The following is a 26,226-nucleotide window of genomic DNA, read 5'->3' as shown; positions in this document are numbered from 1 at the left end:
GAATGCACATATATTGGTATAGTATGATGTTTTTAATTCTTCTGGGGAAATACTCATAAAGGGAATAGCTGGGTTGAATGGAACCTCTCATCCTAGTTTTTTGAGGAATCTCTACATTGATTGCCACAATGGCTGCACCAGTCTATACTCTTACCAACAATGGAAAAGGGTTCCTTTTTCCCCACAGCCCCGCCAGCATTTGTTATTGGTTGATTTCTTGATCTTGATTATTCTTTCTGGAGTGAGGTGGAATGTCACTGTTATTCTAATTTGCATTTTGTGAATGATCAGTGATGTTGAACATTTTTTCATATATTTATTCACCATTTGCATTTGTTCATCTGAGAAGTATATTTTCGAATATTTCAGATGCCCATTTTTGAATTGAGTCTTTGAATTTGGGGGAACCTGATTTTTTTCAATTCTTTATTTGTTCTAGATAAAAGTCCTCTGTCTGAGGGACAGTTGGCTATAATTTTTCCCAATCTGTGGGTTTTCTTTTCACTGTTAGTGATTTCTTTTGAGGTAAAAAGAAAAAGCTTTTTAAAAGATGAGATCCCAGTCATTGATTCTTTGAAGTACTTCTGTGCAGTTTGGGTTCTGCTGAATTCTCCGCCTACCCCTATGTCTTCAAGTTTTCTACCTACTTTGTCTTCCAGCACATTTAGCGCTTCTGCTTTAATATTTAATCCTCTGACCCATTCTGACTTTAGTTTAGTGCAGGGTGATGGGCATGGTTTAAGTTTTCGTCTGAGACATGTGGAAAGTCAGGTTTTTTTTTAGCTCTATTAAAGAGGTTGTCTTTCTTCCAGTGAACACATTTGGCCCCTTTTTCAAAGATACAGTGACTCAGTGTACTTCCAGTTGTACCTGTATCTTCTAATCTGGTCCACTGGTTGTCAGGTCTGTTATTTTATCACAGCAGCTTTGTAGTATAATTTCAAGTCAGGGGTTGAGATGCCTCTTGCCTTGCCTTTGTTGTTACCCAGGGCTGACTTTTCTATTCTAGGTCTCTTCTGGTTCCAGATGAATTTTAGGATGTTTTCTCTGTATCTATAAGGTATGCTAACGGTATTCTGATCACGATTGCATTAAATCTGTGTAACAATTTTGGGAGTGTGGCCATTTTCACAATGTTTGTTCTTCCTAACCAAGAGCAACGGACATCTTTCCATTTTCTGACATCATCTTCAATTTCCTTTTTCAGAGTACTGTATTTTCAATGTACAGTTCTTTTACTTCCTTTGTTAGACTGATTCCTAAGTATTTCATTTTTTTAGATGCTCTTGTGAAGGATGTGGTTTCCCTAATTTCTCTCAGTGAGTATGTGTTTGTGTACAGGGATGCTATTGATTTCTGAGTACAACAGGAAATTACATAAGGATAAGTCAATACATGTCAGTCATATCCTTCAATGCCAATAGTCTCCATTCACCAATCAAAAGAAATGGATATGATGGAGTACTACTCAGCTATAAAGGAGCGTAAACTGGAGGCTTTTACAGATAAGTGGATGCAACTAGAGACCATATTCATAAGTGAAATAAATCACTCATGTGTAAACACTGTATTGTTGTCACTGGTGTAAGAAACTGAAAGTAAGATCCACAAGTTACAACCAATGAAAGGGAAAGAAACTACTCAAAGGAAAATCACATTGTTTGATCAATTTTGCATGTCTATATCTGATAACCTGAGCAACTATTCTGAAGATAACACTATGCAGTAAAACAACCACTGTTAAATTCCTATCATCTTGTTTTGAAATCCTGTTTCACTATTGTTTTTGTTGTTATTTGGCTTTGTGGTTTTTCTTTTCTTTGATTGCTTTTTTATTTTTCTGTGCTTTTTTTCTCTTTAAAAAAAAAGAATGCATCAAAAAAACAAGATCCAACAAAACATTCCATATAAGAAACACATTTAAAGCAAAAAGAAAGTCATGCATGAAAGTCAAAAGATGAAAAACAATACTCCATGCAACAAGAAGCCAGAAAAAAGCAATGGTAGCTATTCTATTTGCAGACAAAGTGAATTTCAAGCCAAGACTGATCAAGAGAGACAAAGAAGGTCACTACATACTTGTTAAGGAAACAGTCCAAGAGAAAGCATTAACAATCATAAATATATATGCACCATATAGCAGCACCCAACTATATAAAAACACCAGGTTAGGACCAAACATTAACAGTCACAAAAAATCAAATAAGCACTAATACAATTGTAATGGGGGCCCTCACTACCCCACTGTCACAAATAGATCAACTAAACAAAAAAATCAACAATAACAAAAGGACTGAACCAAAGCTCTGAACAAATGGACTCAGTAGCTGTCTTCCACTCCATAATATCAGAATATACATTCTCAACTGCTCAAGGGACATTCTCCAAAACTGACCACATGCTAGCTCCTAGGATCTTCTTGAGCAAATGCAAAGAAACGGAAATCACCCCAAGAATATTACCAGGCTACAGTGCCATGAAATTGGAAATCAATGGCAAAAGAAAAAACAAAAAGTACATAAACACATGGAAATTAAATGACATCCTCTGGACAACCAATGGATCACAGATAAAATTAAGAAATTTGATAGTTTCTACAATTAAACAGTAATGCCAATACAATGTACCAGAATTTAATGAAAGCAGTCCTACAAAGGAAATTTATAACAATAAATTCTCATATCAGAAAAACAGCTCAAATAAACAACCTAATATGGAACTTCAGGCTTCTAGAAAAAAGAAGAGCATCTATCATTCTATGTCTATGGAATACCGAGCAGAGATCAGGAGTTCCTAGAGGCTGGGGAGGAGGAAATGGAAGAAGAGTAAAGCAGAAGTTTATTCTGGGGGTTCTAAAGGGGGTAATGAAAGTACTATGTAATCAGATAATGGTAGCTAATAGTAAGAAAAGAGCAAAGGAGGCAGAATGCACAGCAGGATGGCAGTGACATACTTAGCAAGAACCCTGCCAATCCCACTGGTGGACATCATTAAAACTAAAACATGTGATCCTAACACTTGGGAGCTGAAGTAGGAGGACCACCACCAGGTTAGGACCAACCTGGGCTACATCAGTGAGTTCAAGGCCAGCCTGGAATATATTCCAAATAAACAAAAAAGGTCAAGACACACAAAAACACACTTGAACAAATGAAAACACATACCATGTTCTTACATAGGGAAAATTAACATGAATACTTCAAAACAATCCCAATTTTGAAACTACTGATGAAGATGCTAATGTTCATGGGGAAAATAATGCAGTATACCCCCCAAAACAGAAAGCAATGATAAAGGAGAGAGGAACCAGCCCATCATATACCAAAACATAACATAGCATCTTAATACAACACTAGAAGTAAAATTTATGTGATAGTAAAATAATAAAACGTCTGGAAATTCAGTTAAATTTAGATAAAACTTTTCAAATCCGTGGGTAAAAAAAATGAACAAATGGTGTTGGGATGACCTGGCACCCACAGATAGAGGGTTCCGAGGTTATGCAGCCAAGATCACTCTGGCAGAGACTCCGATCCAGTGGATTTCTGCTATCCCTCCTCGCTAAACACTAGCTCCCCTCTCCCCTACTAAGCACTCCCACAGCATCACGCATTCTTCATGCACCATCCATGACCTAGCAGCACCACGATGCCTCTGAATGTTCCGATGACCTCTCTGCAGCCACTGCCACACCCTTTAAATATTCCTGTTGGTATTCCCTGAGCATTTGCTTATTTCTGACTCAAGAAGGTTTTCCAGGTTCCCGTTACATTTTTCCAGTTCCAGAAAGAAAATCAGCTATTTTTTCAAAGAGCACTGGCTTATGTTTATCAGAAAGCTGTATTCAGAAACCATGATCCAGGTACTAAATATCTTTACTATCATGGTAGCGTCATGGCTTTTAGGTTATTTCAGTGCACAAAACTAGATGATAATGTGCTTATGGTTTTTAGGGTTACCTGAAAGCATAGTGTATCCTAACCCTAACCCTAAATGTACCATTCCAGGTTTCTTTCACACCTTGTGTTCCCTATTCTGTATCTGTACTTTTTCCTCCCACCATAATGAAAAATCTCATTCCCAAAAACAACCTTTTTCATTTGTCCTACATAAAAAAAAAACAAAAGATATTAAGAAGTATATCTATCTACCTCTGCTAACAAACATACTATATAAAATTTAAGATTCTTTTTGATTTATAATTCCTAACTGGAGTAAAAGGTAGCAATTCTTTAAAAAAAAAAAATTGAACTATGTGTAGATGATTCTAGTTCCAGAAGGGAAATGAATAGCACTGTTACAGAGAACAGGAGGAAAACACTGAGAATGCTAGTACTTTATTATTACCAGGAAGCAGCACAATGTTAATTTAAAAATAAATTTAGATTAGCCATAAATGTATATTGCAAAACTCTAAGGAAATCACTACAAAACATTTAAAGAAGTGTAACTGATAGGCTAAGAAACAAAATAAGGGGCTGGGGATTTAGCTCAGTGGCATAAGCGCCTGCCTTTGCAAGCAGGCAGTCATGAGTTCGACTCCCGGTACCGATAAAAAAAAAATTGAAGAAACAAAATAAAATCATATAAAATGCTTGATCAGAACCACAGGAAGCAGTAAGACAGACAGACAGACAGACAGACAGACACACACACACACACACACACACACACACAGAAAGAGAGAGAATGCCTAAGCAACAGAATGAATAAACAAACAAGGACAACAAAGGCTGGAAAAATATTTTAGGTACCTGCCTACCATGTCCCAGGATTCAATTCCCAGTTCTGCAAAAAAAAAAAAAAAAAAAAAATGTGTAACAGGCACGATAGTGCACACACTTCTAAACTCAACACCTGAGAAGTTGAGACAGGAGGACTGAAGGTTCAAGACCAACCTGAGCTACATGGTTTAAAAGCTTAACACAGAAATCATTAAACACAGATGATTTCATTAATAAATTCCTCTAAAATACCAACAAAATGACATTGTTTTTCTACAATCTTCTTTAGAAAATCAAGGTGTAAGGCAAATATCCCAGCTCATCCTATGAAATTAGTACACCTCATTCTAAAATCAGACATTTAAGAATGAATATCTTTCATAAACATAAATGTGAACACTCTCAAAATACAAATTCTCAAATGAAATCCAACCATATGTAAAATAGATTTACACCACAAGCAAGTGGGGTTTACTCTAAGTCTCCAAGTACAGTCAATATTTAAAAATCATTTAATGTAATTCATCACATCAACAGATTCAACAAGTAAAACCATGATAACCCAAATGGACTCAGAAAAATATATGACAACATTCAACATGATAAAACACTCAGCACACAAACTTAAGGAATAAAGCCTATCTGAAAAACTTACTAACATCACACTGAATGGTGATGTCTGAATGCTCCTCCCATTTTCACGATTCTGGCCACTGCTGTGGAGGCTCCAGACTCATCAACTGTAAGAAACAGAACTTTCTGCAAGCACCGGGTCAAGAGTTCCATCCCCCAGGAACAAAAGAAAAAAAAGAAATAAGAACTAAAAGATACCCGTATTGAAAAGGTAGGAGTAAAATTACCTTATCTGCAAATGAAAGTAGTAAGAAATTCCTAAGACATTATTAAAACAAAAAAGGGGCCAGGGATTTAGCTCAGTGGCATAAGTGCCTGCCTTGCAAACGTGCAGGCGGTCAAGAGTTCAATCACCGAACCAAAAAAAAAGATAAAAGTTCATCAAAGTTGTGCAACTTGTGCTGTGCAAAAATCAATCGTATTTCTATGTACTGGCAATGAACAATCTGAAAATGAAGTTAAGAAAAATCCCACTTAGCATCAATCCAAAAGAATAAAAGATTGAAGAACGGACTTCATCAGAGTAGACAACGCACTGAGAAAGTAGGTAAGCTCCAGTGAACCGGGGAGGGGGCAATGGGGAACCGCAGCACAAGGACTAGACCTTGCTGACCATTACTACACAACTCTGAATGAAGTAAAGAAAGGCACAATGTGAGATCTTCACATCACAGTTTATGAATTACATCTCAGTAGAAAATAAGTACAAATATCTCAGAACCTACTTTACTAAGATATAAGTCACATAACCATAAAATATATTAAAGTGCATTTTTATAACATGAAAACAGACCTATCACAGGCCGCTGAGCAGTCCAGTGGACTGGCAGGGGATGCCTAGCACAGAGAACACAGAAAGCTCTCCCAGACACTTGGGAGATGGGATCCTGTCCTGGATGTGCTGCATGAGGAGGCCAGGATCAAGAATGACTCTGCACTATGCATCTGCCTGCTCTATTTCTGCCAGAAGGTTTGCAAAGATGATCTTTGAAATAGCACACAATTACAGTAGATGATACATGGTACAGCTTACCACACCACGGGAAGGCAGGCTGGCAGAGCAAAGGGAAGAGTCACTCCAGGAAAAGTGTGCTGTATCCCAGACACACAAAAAAAGGCAGGGCAAGGCAAAGTCTAGATTCAGTGGCAGAGAAATAGACTGTGAGGCCTAATGGTTGAGAAGGTTTTACAGGACCCATGACAGGTTTTTAACTGTGCAATCAATGATTCTTAGGCTTCGGAGAGTAACCCTAGCAGTAACGTGAGGAATAAACTGGGAAGGAGAATGACTGGAGGCCAACAGACCTACGAAAAAGATGAGAAGAGCCGCCAAGACCAGACTCCTGCTCTAAAACGCTGTGGGATGGACAGTCATGAAAGAAATGACCCCCTAAGAAACAATGCTACCTGACTGCATGCCTGACAAGTGAAATGCAGCTAAATTTGCCCAGGAACCCTCCCTATCCACTGCCTGGTAAGCATAGCCTTGGAACTCCTCTCACCTGCCAAACCCTGCAAGTATTGAAGCTCTCTGCTCTCACATGCCTTTAAGACTAGCACTCCAGGTATTCTTCACGATGCTTTCCAAGTGCTTCTTAAAAACCCTAATATATTCGATTTTCACTTTTGCATAATGGATTATAGGTGTTCAATAAATGTATGCCAAAACTAAATGCCTGGTCCCCTGCCCTAACCTGAGCAATGTGCTGTGCCGCCCTTTTCGAGACCCCTCCAGCCCTTTCCAGCACTGCGAGCAGAAGGAACCAAGTACCCTCGTATCTTCTGCACAGTCCAGGCCTGGCGTCTGCCTCCCAGGCACACGGAAGCACAAGGACAAAATCAATCACCTCCTGCACACTGTCTGCCCCCAGAGCTCAGCAAGACAGAAAGTGCTCTGAATCATTTAACTGAAACGAAACAAAACTAACTTCTAAGATAAAAAGACACGGGGAAACTGCTTCCGAGTCCGGGCTCTGCAAGACGAAAGTGTATCCTCCCCGCAGCGTCCGCAACCGCACAGGTGCGGCCCGCGCCGCCCGACGCGACCTTGGCGCGCAGCTCTGAGGAGGCGCGCGAGGCCCCCGAGATGCAGCCCAGGCCGCCGCTCACCGCGGTTCTCCTCCTCCAGCTGCCGCACCCGCAGCTCTTCCTCGCTCTTCACCTCCGAGACGTAGCCCCTCCGCGGGGCGGGACCCCCGGCCGCGGACGCCCAGGCCCGGGCCCACAGAGCCGGGCCCACCCGCCGGCCGACCCACGAGCCGGAGAGCCGCCAGCCGGGGCCGAGACGCGCGCGGCTGGCCTGCACGGTGCCCAGAGCGCCCGGTACCGCCGCAGCCGCCGCCATGTTGTCTGTTTACGGCGTGCGCCCCGCGGCCGCCCCGCCCCCGCGCAGCGCCGACGCGCACGCGCACTCGGTGCCTCCAGTGTCTGGCCCGCCTCTGGGCCCCCCGCAGGCGGCGTGCTCAGAGCTTGGCCCAGCGGGTGTCAGCGCAAAAAGGAGAAAATGGTTTCCCAAACTGTGCAGTAGTGGAGCGCAACGTGCTCGGAACCGCCCAGGAACGCCAGGCTTCACTCTTCGGACCAAGTCTTTAGAGTTGTTTTGTTAAGCCACGAAAGTGACCTAACGCGTTCTGTTTCGGTTGGACTGCAAAGTGTGACAGCCTGGAGTAGGGCACTGCCTGATTTTGAGTCGCAGTTCCCTATCTCAGCTACGTGCCCTGCCTGGCGATCAGGGCGGGTGGGGTGCAGCAGAAGAGGACAGAGGCACTGTGAATGTGCGGCCTGCAGGTGGGCCTTCCCAGAGAAACTGGAGCAGGCCCTGAGTCTCAGCAAGGGACTCTGAAAGCCAACTTAGAGAAATTGCCACTAGCAGCAGTTCTCAGACCTCCACCAGGTAGCCACGCTGGGAAAGACGCGCTGCAGTGCACACATTCCTAGTGCCATACACGTTCTGCTGTTGTTGCATGGTGCCCAGGCATCCTACACGTTACACCTGATCAGTTTTTAGCCAAACGAGTGAATTTTATTCTGCTTCTGCTTTAGGAATGAAGTTGAAAACCGATTGTATTATGTCTTTTGTCAAGGGCATCGGGAGAAATTCTTGAAAGTTAGGCCAAGGAAAAATTACTTCTTTGCTGTCTCTGTGCTTTTCTGATCATGTTCATGTGACTGCTAGGCATTGAGGTTTTAGTGTTATGATTTCTAATTTGGTTCAGAGGTCTCTCGTGATGTGGAAGGAAAATCTGGAAGTGACTGGGAAATCAACCAGCAAAAGAGGGAGAGAAAGAAATAGGGAGAGGACCACTAGAGTTAAATCCTTTATTGGGGTTCAGGATATTACCCTGGAAATTTCCCATGGGGAGTTCTAATTGGTGGGCTGAGAGCTAGCAGAAAAGTTTCATGGAGTCATTCCATGACTGCCTACTGGTCACTGTGGCTTATTGTATGGGTCCATGGAAAGAATGAAGTAGACTGCATCTAGCTGTTACCAGAATGAAGTTTTATAAGATTGTTATGGCTTGTATCTAGATGCCCCCCAAAACCTCATGCACTCATAGGTAGGGCTTTTCAGAGATGCCTGGATCCAGGATGTGACTATGGATTAAGGGTGTGTGGTACTAAATTAGTCCACTGATTGGTTTAGCTTAGTTCTGGGTGTAGATAATGAGAAGGCCCACCCTGGGTGTGGGTGGCACCAACCAATAGGATTGTAGCCTGGATGAGATCAAAGGAAAATGAAGGCTCACTGCTTTTACCTAGCATGTCATGGACTGTTTCTCCTCTGCCATGCTCTTCTGCCATGTTTCCCTGTCTTACAGCCAGCCAACTATGGACCAAAACCTCTACAAATAACCTTCCCGCCTTCAGTGTCAGGTGTTTTGTTCCAGGAATGAGAAAGTAAGACAAAGACAGATATCTGGGTCCACCACAGTGAAGCACAGGAAGAAGAGAACTAGAAATTGTGTCAAGAGTGACTGAGTCCTACTTCTGGCCAAAAAAGTTGAGTTGAATATCTTCCAGATGGATGCCAAGGCAACATAAATCATAAGAATTTGCTATATTAGGAAACTAAAAAATGAAAACAAAATTGAGACAGGGTCTTATTACATTGCCCATGCTGGTTTCCAACTCCAGTTCTCTTGCCTCACTCTCTCAAGTAGCTGGAATTACAGACAGGCATTGTCACACTCAGTGGAGACTCAAATTTTTATACAGCTCAATCGGTAGCTGTTTCATTACAATTGTATCCACTTTTGTTGGTCTCTAATTGTTTTTGGTACTATCATACTGGCTCAGCAATACATTGTAAACTTAAAGAGCTATAGGGATCACTTGACATAGCTATTTAAAATAAAATAGCACTCTGCTGGGCATAGTGGTAAATGCATAATCCAAGCACTAGGGAGACTGAAGAAGAAGGATCACAAGTTCAAATGCCACCTGGTCAATTCAGTGAGACCCTGTCTAAAAATAAAAAATACAAAAGACGGAATATAGCTCAGTGCAGATGCTCTGGGTTCAATTCCCAGCCATACAAAATATACCCTCAGAAAGATGGGCCCGGTCAACCCCTTCCTGTGAGCCAGCTGGCACTCAGGCTGGGAGACAAAAAGTGTTGAGGCCTTCCTCTACCCCAAGCAACCAGCTGATTCAGAGAATCACAGACTAAGAGGATAGCCACTGAAGTAAAACAACAATTTAATGCCTATGTTGTTTGATTGACTTTGCAGCCCTAAAGCTGGTAGTCTGAGCATCTATTTAAGGTATAACAATATGCATATAGCAACTATGGGGGATCTCCTTCTGAAAGTGGTAGCCATTGTTAATTCCCTATTATCTTGTTTTAATGTCCTATATCATTTTCATTGTTTTGTTTTGATTGGTTTTATTCTGTTTTGTTTGGTTTGATTTTATTATATCTGATGGCATGGGCAACAGTTTTGAAGATAACAAGACATATTATGATAGTCATTTTTTATTTCCTATTATCTTATTTTGAATTCCTGTTCTGCTTTCATTGTTTGGTTTGGTTTTATTCTGTTTTGCTTCATTTGATTTTATTATATCTGATGGTATGGGTAGTTACTTTGAAGATAACAAGAGGCATTATAGTAGCCTTTGTTGATTTCCTATTACCTTATTTTGAAGTCCTAGATCACTTTCACTGTTTTATTTTGATTGCCTTTATTCTATTTTATTTTGTTTGGTTTTATTCTCTTTAAAAATAAAACCTCAGAAAATACTTTCAATTGATTAGGAGAACTTACAGAAAAGTCATCATAAATTGCTTGAGTTAGAAAAGAAATCAACAGCAATGACTGCCTAGAGCCTGATTAAAAAATACAACATAGAGACACTATCCCAACACTTGTGACTTTATCTTTATTTGCAGCAATCATGTCAATATCCCAGGTCTGTTACTATCTTAATTACTCTTCTTGTTTCTGAGAAAAAATCCCTGACACTCAAAGTTGAAAGAGGAAAGTGTGTTTTGACTCAAAGTTTATAGAGGCTTTAGTTCATGGTTGGCCAGCCTCAAGACAATGTGGCATTACCAGGGGGCGTCACATAGGAGAAACAATCCATAGCAATGCAGCCAGGAAGCTGCTCACAACAGCAGTGAGCCTGCCTTCCCTCCGTCCCTTTTTTATTCCATCTATGCTATCGGCCCATTGATTGATTCTACCCACCCCTAAGGTGGGATTTCCATTATCCACATTCGGAACTATGCTAAGCCAATCAGTGGACTAAGTCGGTACTGCCTGCTCTTAACCCCCACTACCACATGCCCTAGAATCACCCAGCTTCTAAGAGCACATGAGCTCTGGGGGAACATCTGGATGCAGCACAAGCTATAACACTGACAAAAAATGATTTTCTTTTTTTGGTGCTGGGAATTAACCTCTGAGCTTTGAACATATTAAGCACACACTCTTTGATGAAATATGTCCCATCCCCAAAAGTTGGTTCTTAAATTAATGTAAGTAAGGAAATACCATAGCCTGTTAAGATGGACAATAAATTGAGAATTATCAAATATCAGGGATTTTTAAAATTTCAAATCAAACAGACACTCTTTGCACTGGGTATAAATTGCATCACTTTGAGACACTGGAAAGTTAACTATTTCCTACTGCCACTTCCTCATCTGTGGAACAGTTAGTATGTTTATGGTGCCTTACAAATTCTTTATGTTCAGTTTCTTCATTTATAAGATGAGGATAATTATGCCCCCTTTGTTGGGTTGATAGAATAAGTGTGTAACACAATTGGCACCAGGAAATGAGTATACAATAGATAATGTTAACTGCCCTGTGCCAACTTCCTTTTCAGTCTGTTCCATCACTTAGACATCTTGTTTTCTTTCATGTCCAGAAAGCTTTGCAGTTGGCATTATGTTCCTGATTTTCATATGTGAGGTGAAGTTACTTAGCAAAGCTGGCAACGAGGAAGCCAGGGAGCTGGAATTCAAATCCCAGTGTATCTGTTCCAAAGCTCTTATTCTTAATCACTGTTTTGTATACCTTGCAATAAAATTTAATTCCCTCTAGTTCTTTTCTAACTTTTAGTAAAAGGTTGACAAGTATGAAACAGAAACAATATATACCTAAGTATTGGAATGGAAAACTGGAAAAGCCAAGTATTTAGAAAAGAATGCCCAGTAATGTCCAAATATAAATTTAAATTGTGACCATCTCCTTAAATTAAGGACAGGGACTTTTGCTTCTCTCCAGCTCTTAGGTAACAGACTAGCCACTCCTGTACCTTTTTTCTAGTGTTCATTTTGAGGTAAGGTTCAAGGTGTATGTCATGTAAAGTGTTAGTCGCTTTCCTTATGATTGAGACACACTACTTGACATCCACAAGTTAAAGGAGGAAAGGTTTACTTGGATCACAGGTTGTAAAGGTTTCAGTCCATAGCTCCAAGATAGGATGGCATGGCAGAGGGGCCTGGTCAAGGAGAAACAGTCTGTAGCAGGGCAACAGGAAGCAACATCAGGAAGAAGCCAGGGAGGAAGACATACCTGTCTGGGCAGCAACCCCCTACCTCTTTCAACCAGACCCCAAGTCAGCTGCCTACCCCATAGTCTAAGCACCTCTGTAAGGTCCCAACTGTCATGGTGTGTCACTCTAAGAGGCCCTCTAGATGTAAACCCTAAAAGTGTGCAACAGAGCAGTACCAACCGTGAGCTCCTGGAAACAGCTCACACTCACAGCGTTCATCCTGAACATGGTGCAAGAACCTCCCAGAACCTGATGTCACGGTAAAATGTAGCCATTCCAGTGTGCTACCAGCCATGATCAGGGATGCAAAGAATTCAACAAATGCAAGGGGGAGAAGAAAACAGAACTGTGCACGTTTTTGAAAATAGAAGCATATTTTGAATAGTCTGCCTGAAATAATTAAAGAGAAAATAGTATATTAATTCTTACAAAGACTGAGTAGCTATGTTAAAGACATGCATGAAGAGGGTGCCTTACCCAAAGAGAGGCTGTTAACAATCCAGGATTGGTCTTGGATGTAGGCTGCTGTCTTTGCATCCTCAGGTAGCTGCTCCCGCCATCACCAAGGTGAGGAAAATGCCTATAAAGTCACTCTGGGAGGCTGAGGAGGGAAGATTGAAAGTTGTGGTCCAGACTGGACAACCTGTTGACTTAGTGTGATCTTGTCATAAAATAAAAAGAAATCAAGAAAGGCTGAGGATACGGATGTTGGGTTCAATTTCCAATACAGTGACTTACCGACTTACAGACATTTGAGTTGCAAACTTTCACAAATACAAGCAGTTCTCATTATAAACATCCATAGATGTAAAAATCACAAAGTAGCTCAGGTGTCTCCTGGACATTGTCACAGTTGTGCTGCTTATGCTTAACGTGCCATGCGGCATTGTACAACAGTACTGTAGTCAACCAGAGCCCAGGATATCTGGAAGCAAGAGGAAAAGAGTGGACGTTCCTCATTATTATAAGATGAATCCCATCACTGGCACAATTCTGTATCTGTGTCAAAGGTGTGTGGGTCACTTTGTCGGACTTACAAACAAATTTGACTTATGAACATCCCCTTAAAATGGAACTCTTCTGTAAGCTGAGAATTTACTGTACTACAAAAACAAAAACAAAAACCACAAGGAAAAGATGAGGTAAGTAAACCACCCTCCCTTTATTCACAACTTCACTTTCTGTGGTTTCAGTTACCCATGGTTAATTACAGCCTGAGAATGTTAAATGGTAAATCAGAGAAAGAAATAATTCCTAAGATTTAAATTCCAGCTGTGTTGAGTAGCACCAGGAAATCACAGATCACTGCCCCCGGCCTGCTATATGCACTGCCCACCTCTCAGCACTTAGTAGCCATCTCAGTGACCAAATCCACTGCATGGTACCCCAGGGCTTGTGTTCACATCACCGTCATTTCACTTGTAATGTTCCCGGTGCAAGAGGCCTGATGCCAGCAACTCAAATGTGCCAGAGAGAACCTCAAGTGCTTCCAATAAGAATCATTTCATGACAATACAAGAGGGAGAGTGCACAATACTTTGAGGAAGAGAGAGACCACATTCATATAACTTTTCTTTCAGAACGTTATTATAATTGTGCTATTTTATTATTAGTCAGTGTTAATCTCTTATTGCACCTAATTTATGAATTAAGCTTTACCATATGTGTGTGTATATATCAGAAAAAAATAATTTACCTATTTTTGATCTCAGAGTAGTCTTCTTTGGATAAAGAAAAACTACTACCAATTCTGTCGATGGAAAAAAATCTAGAAATGGCAAACATCCCTCCACTCGTGTCCACACTTGCAGCATGGCGGCCCTCAAATCTGATCTGTGACCCCAGGCCACACACACAGCTACAACTAGATTGCTTTACGCAAAGGAGGTTACAGACATCTGGGGACACACTGCCACAGTAGACATTTTAAACATTCATAACTTAGTTTAAGGCACAAAGCAAGCACACAGTCCGTTTCAGGAATGTACTTTTACTTGTGACTTAGTCCTGTGATGAGAATTAAAACAGTAGCCTCCTGAATTTCTTGGGTCTCTTTTTAATGCTTTCATTAATTTTTTCCCAAGTCTTCTCTAACTCCCTATTACTAGGATCTGTTTATACACGCAACTGTAACCTGTGACTAGTGTTCACTAACCACACTTCCAAGGAAAATGAGGGAGGCATACATGTTTGCACATGTTCACACTCACACCAGTTCCACAGTACCAGCTGGGTTACCCACAATCCCACTCAGTTCTGACGCCCTGGCCTGGAATTACCATGGGATCCCACAGGTCAGTCCCAGCAGACTGCCCCTTTTCAATCGCCAGCAACAAGTCACCAGGCTTCGGTACTCTAACCAGCCTCTATAGGTACGTGATGGGCCCCCATGAAGCCCTTGTTGGCCTCAGTAACTAGAACCAGCTCACAGAAGTGAGGAAAACACTTTAGGTAGCGCTCATGGAGTTGTTGTAAAGGACAGTGCAGTGTAAATGACTCAGAGGAACAGCCAGGTGAAAACACAGAGAGGGTGAGGTCCGGGAGCTTCCCAAGCTTCTGCTTGGAGTTGGGGTGTGAGTGGGCATGACTGCCAGCCAGGAGACTCTCCTGGGCTGCAGGGAGGGTGACATGGCAGTTCCATTACACAGGCACGGCTGGTCACACCCTGCACTGGTCACTCTGACATTGGTCATTGCTCTGTCATTGCTACATCTCAAGCCCCTCAGGAACATAAGAAAGGGGGGGTGCACCTACGGTTGGCTCTTCTACCATCCAGCTCCCTTCTCCCTGAGTTACCTGCTCAGCACAGACTCTAGCTTGTTCAAAAGACCTATGAATAGCAAAAGATACTCTTCTCAGTCCTTCACAGGAAATGCCAAAGGTTTTATTAGCTCTGTGCCAACACTCAGAGAAGAATAATATATATGTATCTCAGTACCCCATTGTATCCCAGTGCCCGTGATGGGTCCCTTCTCCAGTAGTCCTCCTTCCACCTCATCTAGTTCACACTGACCCCTGCTTAGGAGGGGTCACAAAACAGGTTTTTTTTTTAAACTTTACTATGGAGAGAAAACCATGCACACTGAGGAGAACTGAAGTGGGCTACAGCTTGGACACACCAGACATACATTCTTTAACTTCAGCTATCTCCTGGGAAAGCTTGCAGGCCCTCACTAATTATCTTTATGACTTGGAAATGGCTTTTAAAAATGGATGGGAACAGAAGACGCCGGGTCAGTGAGGTCACCAGACTAGAAAAGCTCCATGCAGGACACAACATATTCCCTCGCAAAACACAGTCCCTGTTATGGGACCAGGAGCAGCCTTTCCCCCTCTTACTTCTCACAAATTCCTCCCACCAGGGAGGCAGGTTTGAGCTTTTACCACCTCCATAGTTGCCACACAATAAAGCTTTGTTTTGCAAAAGCCTAGTGCCATGATACTAACTTCAGGGTGCAGCAGCCAGAGTCCTTGCTCAGTGGCAAAGCTGTACGTGGAATTGTGAATTTGGCTCTTTCTTGGATGAGCACCATGCATTACTATCTTCCCTCCTGATGCTGGGTAGCAGTCTCTGCGCAGCACACTTCCATCAGCCACTGGGTCACAAGGGTGAATAAAGAGCTGCTCTAGGGTGTCAGCAGGCTGAGTGTAGCAAATGGATTGGACTTGTGACATTGTTAATTTATAATGGGTTTACTGGCACCAAACGTTGTAAGGCAGAGCACTGTAAGTCAAGGAGCAATAATGTAATATTCACCCCTGGTTTAAGCAAATCCAGGCTTGGAATTGGCCATAAAATTCTAAGATTCAAACCAGGCATGATGGGAAATACGTTGAATCCCAGAATTTTGTGAGGTTGAGGCAGGAGGATCACAGGCTCAATCCCAGTCTGAGCATCTTAATGAGATCCTCTCTCAAAAACACAAAAGACTAAAAAAAAAAAACCACCAAAACCCCACAATTAATGGCTAAGGGATATAGTTTAGTGTGAAGGCTCTGAGTTCAACTTTAGTACTGAAAAAAAAAAAAAATCTAAAATTTGGAAGCTAACCCCTATTACTCTTTACCCATTTGGGGTCACACAGTAGACGGTGTTGGCTTCCCACATCTCCTGAAAAGGCAAATGGGCTTGCACCTGGGGGTGGAGGGAAACTAGGGGTCTATAGCTTTAGCTCTCTGCTGTTAAGGTTCTGGAGTCAGTTCCTGGTTCCTAAAGCACTGTCTGGTGGGTGGAAGTTTTAGTCTGTCCTAAGTCCACTGACTGCAGACAGAATAAAGGAGCTGAGTTGGATGGATTAGTCAGCTGAGGCTGCCATGACTAATCCTGCAACCAGGTACCTCAGTGAACAGAGTTTGCTATGCAAAGTGCTGTGCACACCTGTTGGGAGGCTGAGGCAGGAAGATCATCATGAGTTCAAGGCCAGCCTGAGCTACACAGTGAATGTAAGTCCAGCCTGGACTACTTAGCAAGATCTCATCCATCCCTGGCGTCCCTGTGTTGCCTCCTCCTCTTCAGAGGGCTCCATTCTGGCCAAAGGTCCCACCCTCATAATCTCATTGAACTTAATTACTTCACGTTGCATCTGGGTTTAGGGTTTCAACATCTGAGTTTGGGAGAGCAGTGGCTTAGTTCCTGACAGGAATTCTGCACCCTCAGCTCCCTGGAACCGGCTCTGCGGACTTGCACCCTGTGCCCCAACAGCCCAGAAGGTAGCCCTGATGGCAGCGCCCCCTGCACACACTCTTATTGTGCTGCCACTCACCCTGCCTCTCCCTTGGGCTTGGCTGTCTTGTCAATCTCTACTGCAGTGAGGTGTGTGGTTCCAGTAAGGAAGGCGCCCTAGCAGGATGCTCCCTTCTGCTCAAAGAATTGTCCCCGGCCAAGCTACCATCATGAGCTCTGTCAGCAGCTGTGCAGATGCAGCTGGGCTTTCCCTCTGATTTGTGACTATTCAGAAACCAAAATCTCATCCTCTCTGAAAGCAGCAGGAGATTCTACTTTGAGACTTGGTGGTGCTGCTCTTCTCTCCTGTTGTCTCTTTCAGGCTCATGCTTATCTCAGAATAAAGCAGGTTTCATTTACAGAGACCCACTGAGCACGGACAGTGAGGCTTTCCACAGCGCGCTGGGCACACAACCGCACTCCCACACACTGACACACCTCCCTCCCGAGCTGGAGCAAAGCTCCGCTTGGTTAGAAGCTGTTTTCACACCAAAAAACATGCTTGAGTACTTTCATCCGATTGTTTTCATTTTACTATCAATAGCTAAATGCAAGCTGTGCATGAGTGTGTGTGCGCACACATGTGTGTGCATGTGTGTTACTAAGGATTGAACCCAGGGCCTTGTATGAGCTGAGCAAGCACTGTAGCATTGAGGTAGGACCCAGTTCTTTAGCGTTGTGATTTTGAGATAAGGTAACTGGAACTGTAAGTTATGACTAGGCCGGCCTGGCCTCTGAATTTGTCGTCTTTCAGACTCAGTCTTCCCAAGTTGCAGACAAAAGTAATCAAACTAAACAGAGGTTTGCAGTGGTAAGGTCACACGTAACACATACATCTTGTTTGTTTGTTTGTTTGTTTACTTGCTGCTGTCAGGTGATTATAATGTTTGGAAGAAAATCTCAGTGTGGCTCACTGCATACATTTTGAAACCTTTATCCCCAACATAAGAATGAGAAGAGTTCACCTTTCAGGGTTGCGAAGAATAAAGGAGATAATATACATAAAATCCATTCCAACCGCATGTAGAATTGTGGTTTAATGGAGCATGAAATATAGCAGAACATGGTCTAGGTCTAGATTTCACACTGCAACTAATCTTTAAGAAATGACCACTTGTCAGAATGTAGAGATAACATCCACAATCATCTTCAGGGCTCATTAAAACATTCTATCTTTCCAAACATGTGAGGCCAGATTATATTTATAGCTTAACCAAACCAAAGTCTTGCAACACATTAAATTCAGAAGGATTATGAGAACCTCGCTCCTATTTATTAAATTAGACACTAGAAAGATCTGACACAAAAATAAACAATTGCATGCTTCTTATGAATCAGTTTGGTTTGAAAAATACAGTTATATTTATGGAAATATTTCATTTATGTTAACATATGTTGGATTTGTTATTAAATGAATAAATATTTTAATATTTTGTCAGTTAAACTTCAAATAAGGATACAGGTCCATAGATACAGTTTATGTAACAAAAATTCATCAGGGTTCTCAGTAATGTTTGTGACTCTAACAGAGCCCACAGACCAATAATTTTGAGAAATACTGCTTGCACATAGATCACATTTCCTGCATACAGTTTCTCTTCAAGTTTGATGATTTTGTTTTATATTCTGGACACTGACTATAGGTGGTAGATAGATCTGGATTCCATTTCGTTTTCCTGGGCAGCGTTGCTTATGTTGTGCTAGCAGACGTTGAACCTATCTAAACCCAGATCTGCCTCTTATAGAGTTTTCGGCTGTCACTTTGATTACTGTCACCACATTACCTGGAGTCTCCTGCATGTGTGCATAATGCATGGTTCATCCTGAGATTTGGGCTGTGTTCACACCCATCCTTTGGGGCAGCTATCTGTGGCTTTCTCCTTCCTGAGACACACACACACATTTGTGCACATTTATTTCCTGGAAGTTGTGATCTCAGACTTCTTCCTCTGATTCCTTAGCCAGTGAGGCCACAGTTCTCTGGGTTTCAGCACTGACGCAGGCAAAGCCACAGTTGCTGGCAGGTAGCAAGGTGTGAAAGCCTCCCTGACCATCACATACTTCATGCAGGAGTCAACGCTTCTTGCCTGGCTTCTGGCTGGTTTCTTCTCAAGCGCCTTCAGATGGCCTGTTGCAGTTTGTCCAGTCTGTCCAATTTGTCATCTGCAGGAGGTTTGGTACAATATGAGCGACTCTGCTGTTACCCCAAACAGAAGCCGAACCCAGAGGCTGCTGTAACTCAGCTGACTTCTAAAAGATATTTTCCTGCTACTGATGTCACAGCACCTCGGACTTCTTGGCAAGCCACTTGGAAGGTCAAGTTAGGGGAAAAGAAGACTTTCCCATTCCTTTTGCACATTTTTCACCATTTGGACTTTAAAACAACATTGACTTCTTATTCCATAATTTTTAAGAGGTTAAGGAAACACATGTGTGTGCGTGTGTGTTACTAAGAATTGAACCCAGGGCACTGGGCACTAAGAATTGAACCCAGAGACACTGCAGAAATTCAAGTCACTTTTGCAGAATGGTGATTAAGAGCTTGGTCACTGTGTTTAGGTCACACAAATGGCAGACTCTAGTACGGCTACTTGCTGTGTGTCCTTGGGCAACTTCCATCTGGAAAAGGGACTGAGTATTTTTGCTTTGTATGGTTGTGTGTTGGTCTCTTGAGGCTGCTGTAACAAAATCCGTAGACTGAGCAACTTATAAACAAAAAAATGTGCTCTCACAGTTCTGGAATCGAAGAAGTCTGAAATCAAAGTAATGACTCAGTTCCTGACTTCTGTATGGCATCTCTTGCCAGAACTTTGCTGGGATGTATTTTGTTTTCTTTTTTTGAGACAGGGTCTCACCATCTAGTTTAGGCTAGCCTTGAATTCACTGTGTAGCGGAGGATGGCCTCAAACTGTCAGTGATCCTCCGGCCTCAGCCCCCTGAGTGCTGAGATTACAGGTGCCCACCATCACACCCAGAGGCTTTTTTTCTATGGGCACAGGTTGATTTGTGATAGTTCCACTCCCAAGACTTAGTCATGGCACCGGGACCACATCCCCACAGACTTTTGCGTCACTGACCGGATTTTAGCACGTGGATTTCAGCAGGAAACAAGCCTTTAGACCACAGCAAGTCAGCAAGGATTAGATGACGTGTGTATTTAGCACCTCACAGTAAATTATAAACTTTGATAAATGTTAGCTTTCATTATTACTATGTTTGAGATACAATAATTTTAGCATGGACCAATGATTTCCAGCACAATAAACACTGAGTTAGGAAAAAAATTAGTGCTTCTATTTTGATTTTTGCCTCTTCCTGTAATGTCATTTGTACATATATACTATGTTTAGAGGCTTTTAAAACTGATTTTAAGAAATTGGGGATCATCAGGGCAACAATTTGATAAAATTTGATAAAAAACAGAAACATTATAAAGTGTAAAAAATCTCATCCTCAGGATGATACCTCTTTCATGCAAAGCGCAAGGCATTTTCAAGCCATGAGTCAGCTGTTCATCGTCCCCGCCCGTCCTGTGTCACACGAACGTCCCCATCACGCAGTCAGGCTTCGGGGCCCTGTGCTGCATTCGCCCACCACATGCACACTGCCTGGCCCCTCCCGCGCGGAACCATGAAGTTCAGAGCAGGCCTGTGCCTAGGACGCTTGGTTTATTTTAAGAAACTTATAAATAATTCAGGAAATGAGCCACATTATTTTAATCGGCAGAATCACTGTACATGTGTCCAGCGGAAATGCTCCATAATGTCATCTCATCTGGGGGCACTTGGCAATTATCTATCTCTAAATTCAGAAAGCTAGCGACAGTCAGCTGAGGCTTGATAGTTTACTATCATAGGCATTTACAAGTACATCAGCAATCTTAAATTCTATGGTTGCATTCTTTTGAAAGTAACTCAGTAAAAATTTAAAGCATGATCTTTGGAATAAGATTTGGCTATAATAAAAATTCAACAATAACCCAAAGATTGACCACCCAGAATATAGAGCTCATGTACCCAGATCCGAATGGACCTCAAATTCAATAACACTTCACAGATCAAAGTGCCACTTTGTCACTCTAAATAACAAGCGTCTACAAAGATTAATAAATTGACTGGAATAGCATTGCAACAGTAGCAATGCACACGCTATATTCAAAGAGGTTGTGGTATGGGGAAGATTTTAAAAGAAAAACAAAACAATGTATTTTCATACAACTGGATTTTATCAAAGAATTAATAACAAAGGTGTTCAAGGATCAGCAATAATGATTGATAGGCATCTGGAGAACAGATATGTCCTTGCAGAAGGACTGTGTAAATTTCCAGTGGACTTTGTGCTAGATTGAACTTTTGAGGGCTTTCTTTTTATTTTTAAATTTTTTTTTTAATTTTTAATTTTAAAGAGAATAAAGCAAAACAAAATAGAACAAAGCCAATCAAAGAACAATGCAAGCACACAGCACTTCACAACCAGACAACCGGATATTAACAGTAGCTACCATAATGTCTCTTTTCCTTGAAATAGTTGAGCATACCTTCACACACAATAATATCAAACATAACAATATAGTATAAAACCATTCAAAAAAATTTAAAACATTACAGGACTTCAAAACCAAATAACAGGAAATGAACAATGATACTATAATATCTCATTTTCAAAGATACTATAATATCTCATTTTCCTCAAAAAAAATTGTCTATACCATCACACATAACAAAATCAAATAAACCACAGAATTGAGTAAAAACAATCAAAACAGAAGAACAAAAGCATGGTAGGACTTCAAAGCAAGATGATAGTAAATCAGCAATGGTTGCCATAAAGTCTTGTTTTCTTCAAAATAGTTGTTCATACTATCACACATAATATAATCAAACAAAATAGAATAAAACCAATCAAACAAATGACTGAAAGCATTATAAGACTTCAAAGCAATATAATAGGAAACCAAGGTTACTCTAATATATCCCATTATATTCAAAGTAGCTTCCCCTACCATCTGACAGCACAGAATCTAACAAAACAAGACAGAACAAAGCCAAATCTAACAAAATTGTGCAAACAATGCAAGGGTAAGACAATAAGAAATTGACAATAGTTTCCACCTTTCTCTCCAGGTATTTCCTCCCCTTTGCTCCTACATTAACTATTTTGCTTTTGGATCCCATTAACTCTTGTTTCTTTTGCTAGGATTCACGCGTATGAGTTCAAACTGTTTTGGCCATGACCATGATGTCCAGTTGCATCTATTTACCTACAGGAGCCCTGAGAGTACTCTACTTTCTAGCTGAGTAGCTTTCCACTGCATGAAAATACCATCTTTCTTATCTATTCTGCTGTTGAAGGGCAAGTTACTCTTGCTTTTCTTTTTTTTTTTTTTTTTTTGTCTCCTGTCATATGAAACAATTGTTTTCTCTCCTTTGATTTTCAGTCTATGAATTTCCTTTCCATTTAAATGTGTTTCTTGTATACAGTATATAGAGGGATCTTGTTTCTTGATCCAGTCTCCCTGTGTTTCTTTTTATTGCTGACCTGAGGCCATCTGCATTAATGGTTACAACCGGCACACATTGGTTTGTCTCTGCCCTGCTGTTCTCCTGTTGTTGGCCCTCCACTTTTCCTCTTCATTCAATTGCCTGTCTTATTTGCCAATCCTCCTCTGCTGCTGTTCCTGGAACCATGGTCATCTTTATCTCTCTCTAGAATATTCTTTAGTACTCTCTGTAGGGTTGGTTTGGTAGTCATGGATTCCTTCAGTTCTTTATCATGGAAGTATCTTAATTTTCCATCAATTTTGAAAGATAGTTTTGCAGAGTAGATCAATCTGGGTTGGAAGTTGTTTTCTTTCAGAGTTTAAAACATTTCAAACTCTTCTTGACTTGATGGTTTGTGTTGACAATTCTGCTGTGATTCTGATTGGTTTTCCATTATAGATGATCTGTCTCTTTTCTCTAACAGCTTTTAATATTCTGCTCTTGCGCTGAGTTTTTGGAATCTTGATTATTATATGTCTGGGTGTAGATTTACTTTGCTTATGGCTACCTGGAGTCCTAATAGATGCTTCACTTATCTGCATGCCAGATGCATTTCCCATGTTTGGGAAAGTTTCTTCTATTAATTCTATGAATATCATTTTAATTTCATTTGTGTTGACCCCTGCTTCTTCACCTACACCTATCACTCTTAAGGTATGCTTCTTTGTATCATCTTGCAGCTGTGGGGTTGTTATTTCCTGATTCCATGTTATTTTTAAGAGATCTTTCCTTTCACGATCACTAGCTGCAATCTTGCCTTCCAGGTTTGAAAGTCTATCTTCAGTCTCTTTCAAGTGGTTTTGTCAGCTTTCTATTGAATTTTTAATTTTCTGAATCTCTCTTTGAATCTGTTTCATGCATTGTAATTCCTTTCTACATTCATTCAAGGTTTCCATCATTTTCCTATGCTCCTCCTTATTGTCTCTGTCTTCTTTAGACCTGCTGAACAATTCTTTCAGTATGTTTGTGACTTCTTCTTTTATCTGAGACATTATTTCTGATTTGACTGCTTTTACAATCTCATGAAGTTGTTTCCTTACTTCAGTTGCTGACCTCTCAGAGATTTCAGGTGTGTGACTTCTGTTTTCTTCCATGACTGTACCTCCCAGACTTACTCTGTGTGAGCTAGAGGTCTGAGTTTGCCTTTTGCTCCTTCTGACATTCTCCTCCCAACAAACTAGTTGTGGGGCCCCAGGTACTTCCTACACTGGCTGCCCCTAGGCAGTGTAGAGGGATGAGACAGGCACCTGGGTTCCTCTAATTCCTGATTTAGAGGGAGATAGCAAGGCATGGAGCAGACTTCTATAGACCTAGGCAGCTACACTGGGACTTTGCTGATGATCAGGGGTGCATGGAGGTAGGGTTGCTTCTCTCAGCCTGTGTGTCTACACTAGGACTCCCATGATGGTGGCAGACACATAGGAGTGTGTCTGTCTTGATTCTGCTAGTAGGTGATGGCTGTCTGAGGGAACCAAGGGCCTCCAATGGTGGCCTATGGATGCATAGGGCTTACCTGGCTGTGTGTCCCTGCTCCTGCTGGCTGCCTGCAGGAAGGAGCCTTCTGGTGACAGCTCCCTGAGGGTGAAGGCGGATTTGCTGGTTCTCTCTGTCCATGCTGGCCGCCTGCAGGACATAGCCTTTTGGTGGTGGTGCACAGCAGGCAGAGGTGGATCTGTCTGTCTCCCTTGACCTGCACTGGTTGCACACAGAAGAAGGGGCCTTCGGAGGGTGGGGTCTCAGCAGGAAGAGGCAGATCGGGTTCTCTCTGCCTGTGCTGGGTGCACAGAGGAAAGGCTTGAGGACTTTCTTGAAATGCTTCTTGTTTCCTGTTATCAGGTAACTCCTAAATGAGAGGAGTAACTCATTGTAAATTTCCCCCAGCTCTTTGTCTAGGATTGATGCCATGGACTCCATCTTGAATCTGATAATTTTTACAAACTATGTCTCTGGTATTATGAAACATGCTTGATGTAGTAACACACAGCTATAATCTCTAGCGGTCAGGAGGCTGAGGCAGAAGCATCACTGTGAGTTCTAACCCATGTGGGCTATATGGTGATTTCAAGACCAGCCTGAACTAATTGTCTGTGACGGTAAGAACAGTTATTTTGATGAAAACAAGATGATATAATAGCTAGTGCTGATATAATATCATCTCATTTTGAAGTCCCATCTTTTGTTCTTTTGTCTCCTTCGGTTTATCATGTTGTATCTTATTGAACTTTATTATATATGATAGTATAAACAAAATTTTTTATAGACAAGGAGATAATATAGAAACCATTGTTCGTTTTCTGTTAGTTGGTTCTAAATACCCTGTAATACTTTCATTCTCTTGAATGGTTTTACACTGTCATGTTGTGTTTGATGCTATAATATACGAAGTTATATTCAAATATTTCAAGGAAAGACACAGTATGGTAGTTGCTGTTATGTCGGGTTATCTCGTGGTGAAACACTATGTGGCTTAACTTGTTCTGTTCTGACCTGTGTTATTATGTTGTTATGTCCTCTTTTATCTTAATCTCCTTCTTTCTGTTAATTTTTTTAATAAAAAAAAAAAGAGGCCAACAAGCCAGCCTTTCTGGTAAGCCACACAAGCCAGGTGAGGTCCAGGAAAAGTCACATAGCGTCTCCCGTGAGCCTGAGAATCCAAATTCCCACCCCGCCACTGCGAGCAACCAAGTGGTTTGCAGGACAGGCTGACTTGATAACAACTAAGGTTCAAAAAGCAACTAAATACTTGTATTGTTTGGTTGATTTTGCAGGCCTGGGGCCAGCAGTCTGAACATCTATTGGGAGGATGACAGTATGCAGTATAACAAATATGGGGGATTACCTTTTCTCTTGCCTTTGAAATCCAAAATTGTTGTTTTGATTTGTTCTGATTAATTGCTTTGCTTTATTCAGTGTTCTGTTTTGGTTGGTTTTATTGTGTTTTGTTTTGGTTTGATTTTGCTACACCTGATGGAATGGGCAACTATTGTGAAGATAGCAAGATATACTATGTAGCTATTGTCGTTTTCCTAGTATGTAGCTTTGAAGTTCTGTACCAGTTTTGAAGTTCTGTACCTTTGTTTTGATTGGCTTTGTTCTGTTTTTATTTGTTGAATTATACTATCCTTAAAATTTTTAAAAAAAAAAACAGAGGGAGAGAGAAAGAAAGAGAATTATTTTCTGGTTTTGAGTACAGATACGTACTCAAATGACATTTTGGGTAAATGGCCTCATATCCAAGGGTGGCCCTTGGGTAGGATTCTGTTGCCTAGTGAAACTATAGTGTCTAGGTTCATGTGAGCACAGTTCATGGTAGTCACACAATGAAGGAATTGCCTAAGAACAGATTTCTCAGAACATGTTCTGCTGTTAAGTGACACATGTCTACACTGGGCCAGTTTGCAAGCTGCAAGCTATTGCCCCCTTCTGTGGAGGGCTCTCTGCCCTCCCTAAATATCACTTTACCTTGATTGTTGGTCAGCTTTCCACTCCTGTAGCTAAACACCTTGGAAAGTCAGCTGATAGTACAAAGCATTTATTTTGGTTTGTGTACAACAAAGCCCACTGCAGTGTGAACCCCGGGTGGATCAAGGCCCAGATGAGG

At 41.5% G+C, this 26,226-nt stretch overlaps 1 protein-coding gene across 4 annotated transcripts in view; it reads right to left on the bottom strand.

Moving 5' to 3' along the window:
* Auh (AU RNA binding methylglutaconyl-CoA hydratase) overlaps positions 1-7,730 on the bottom strand; it is a 121,097-nt gene extending 113,367 nt beyond the window's left edge. For 2 of the 4 annotated variants that reach the window (XR_010040027.1, XM_063227245.1), the window contains exon 1: positions 7,467-7,730. Coding sequence is in view for 3 of the 4 variants with exons in the window: in XM_063227245.1 (XP_063083315.1) it covers positions 7,467-7,701 (235 nt within the window). In the remaining variant the exon portion in view is untranslated. The remainder of the gene's footprint in view (positions 1-7,466) is intronic. The other 2 variants (XM_063227246.1, XM_063227244.1) reach the window with 2 other exon arrangements.
* Between the last annotated feature and the right edge of the window lie 18,496 nt (positions 7,731-26,226).

The sequence above is a fragment of the Cavia porcellus genome, unplaced genomic scaffold (assembly GCF_034190915.1).
Source record: "Cavia porcellus strain 051 isolate PalLab524CR breed Dunkin Hartley unplaced genomic scaffold, mCavPor4.1 scaffold_17, whole genome shotgun sequence".
In the NCBI taxonomy this organism is placed as follows: domain Eukaryota; kingdom Metazoa; phylum Chordata; class Mammalia; order Rodentia; family Caviidae; genus Cavia; species Cavia porcellus.
The sequence above is the reverse complement of the archived record's forward strand: the minus strand, read 5'-3'. Positions and strand labels throughout refer to the sequence as shown.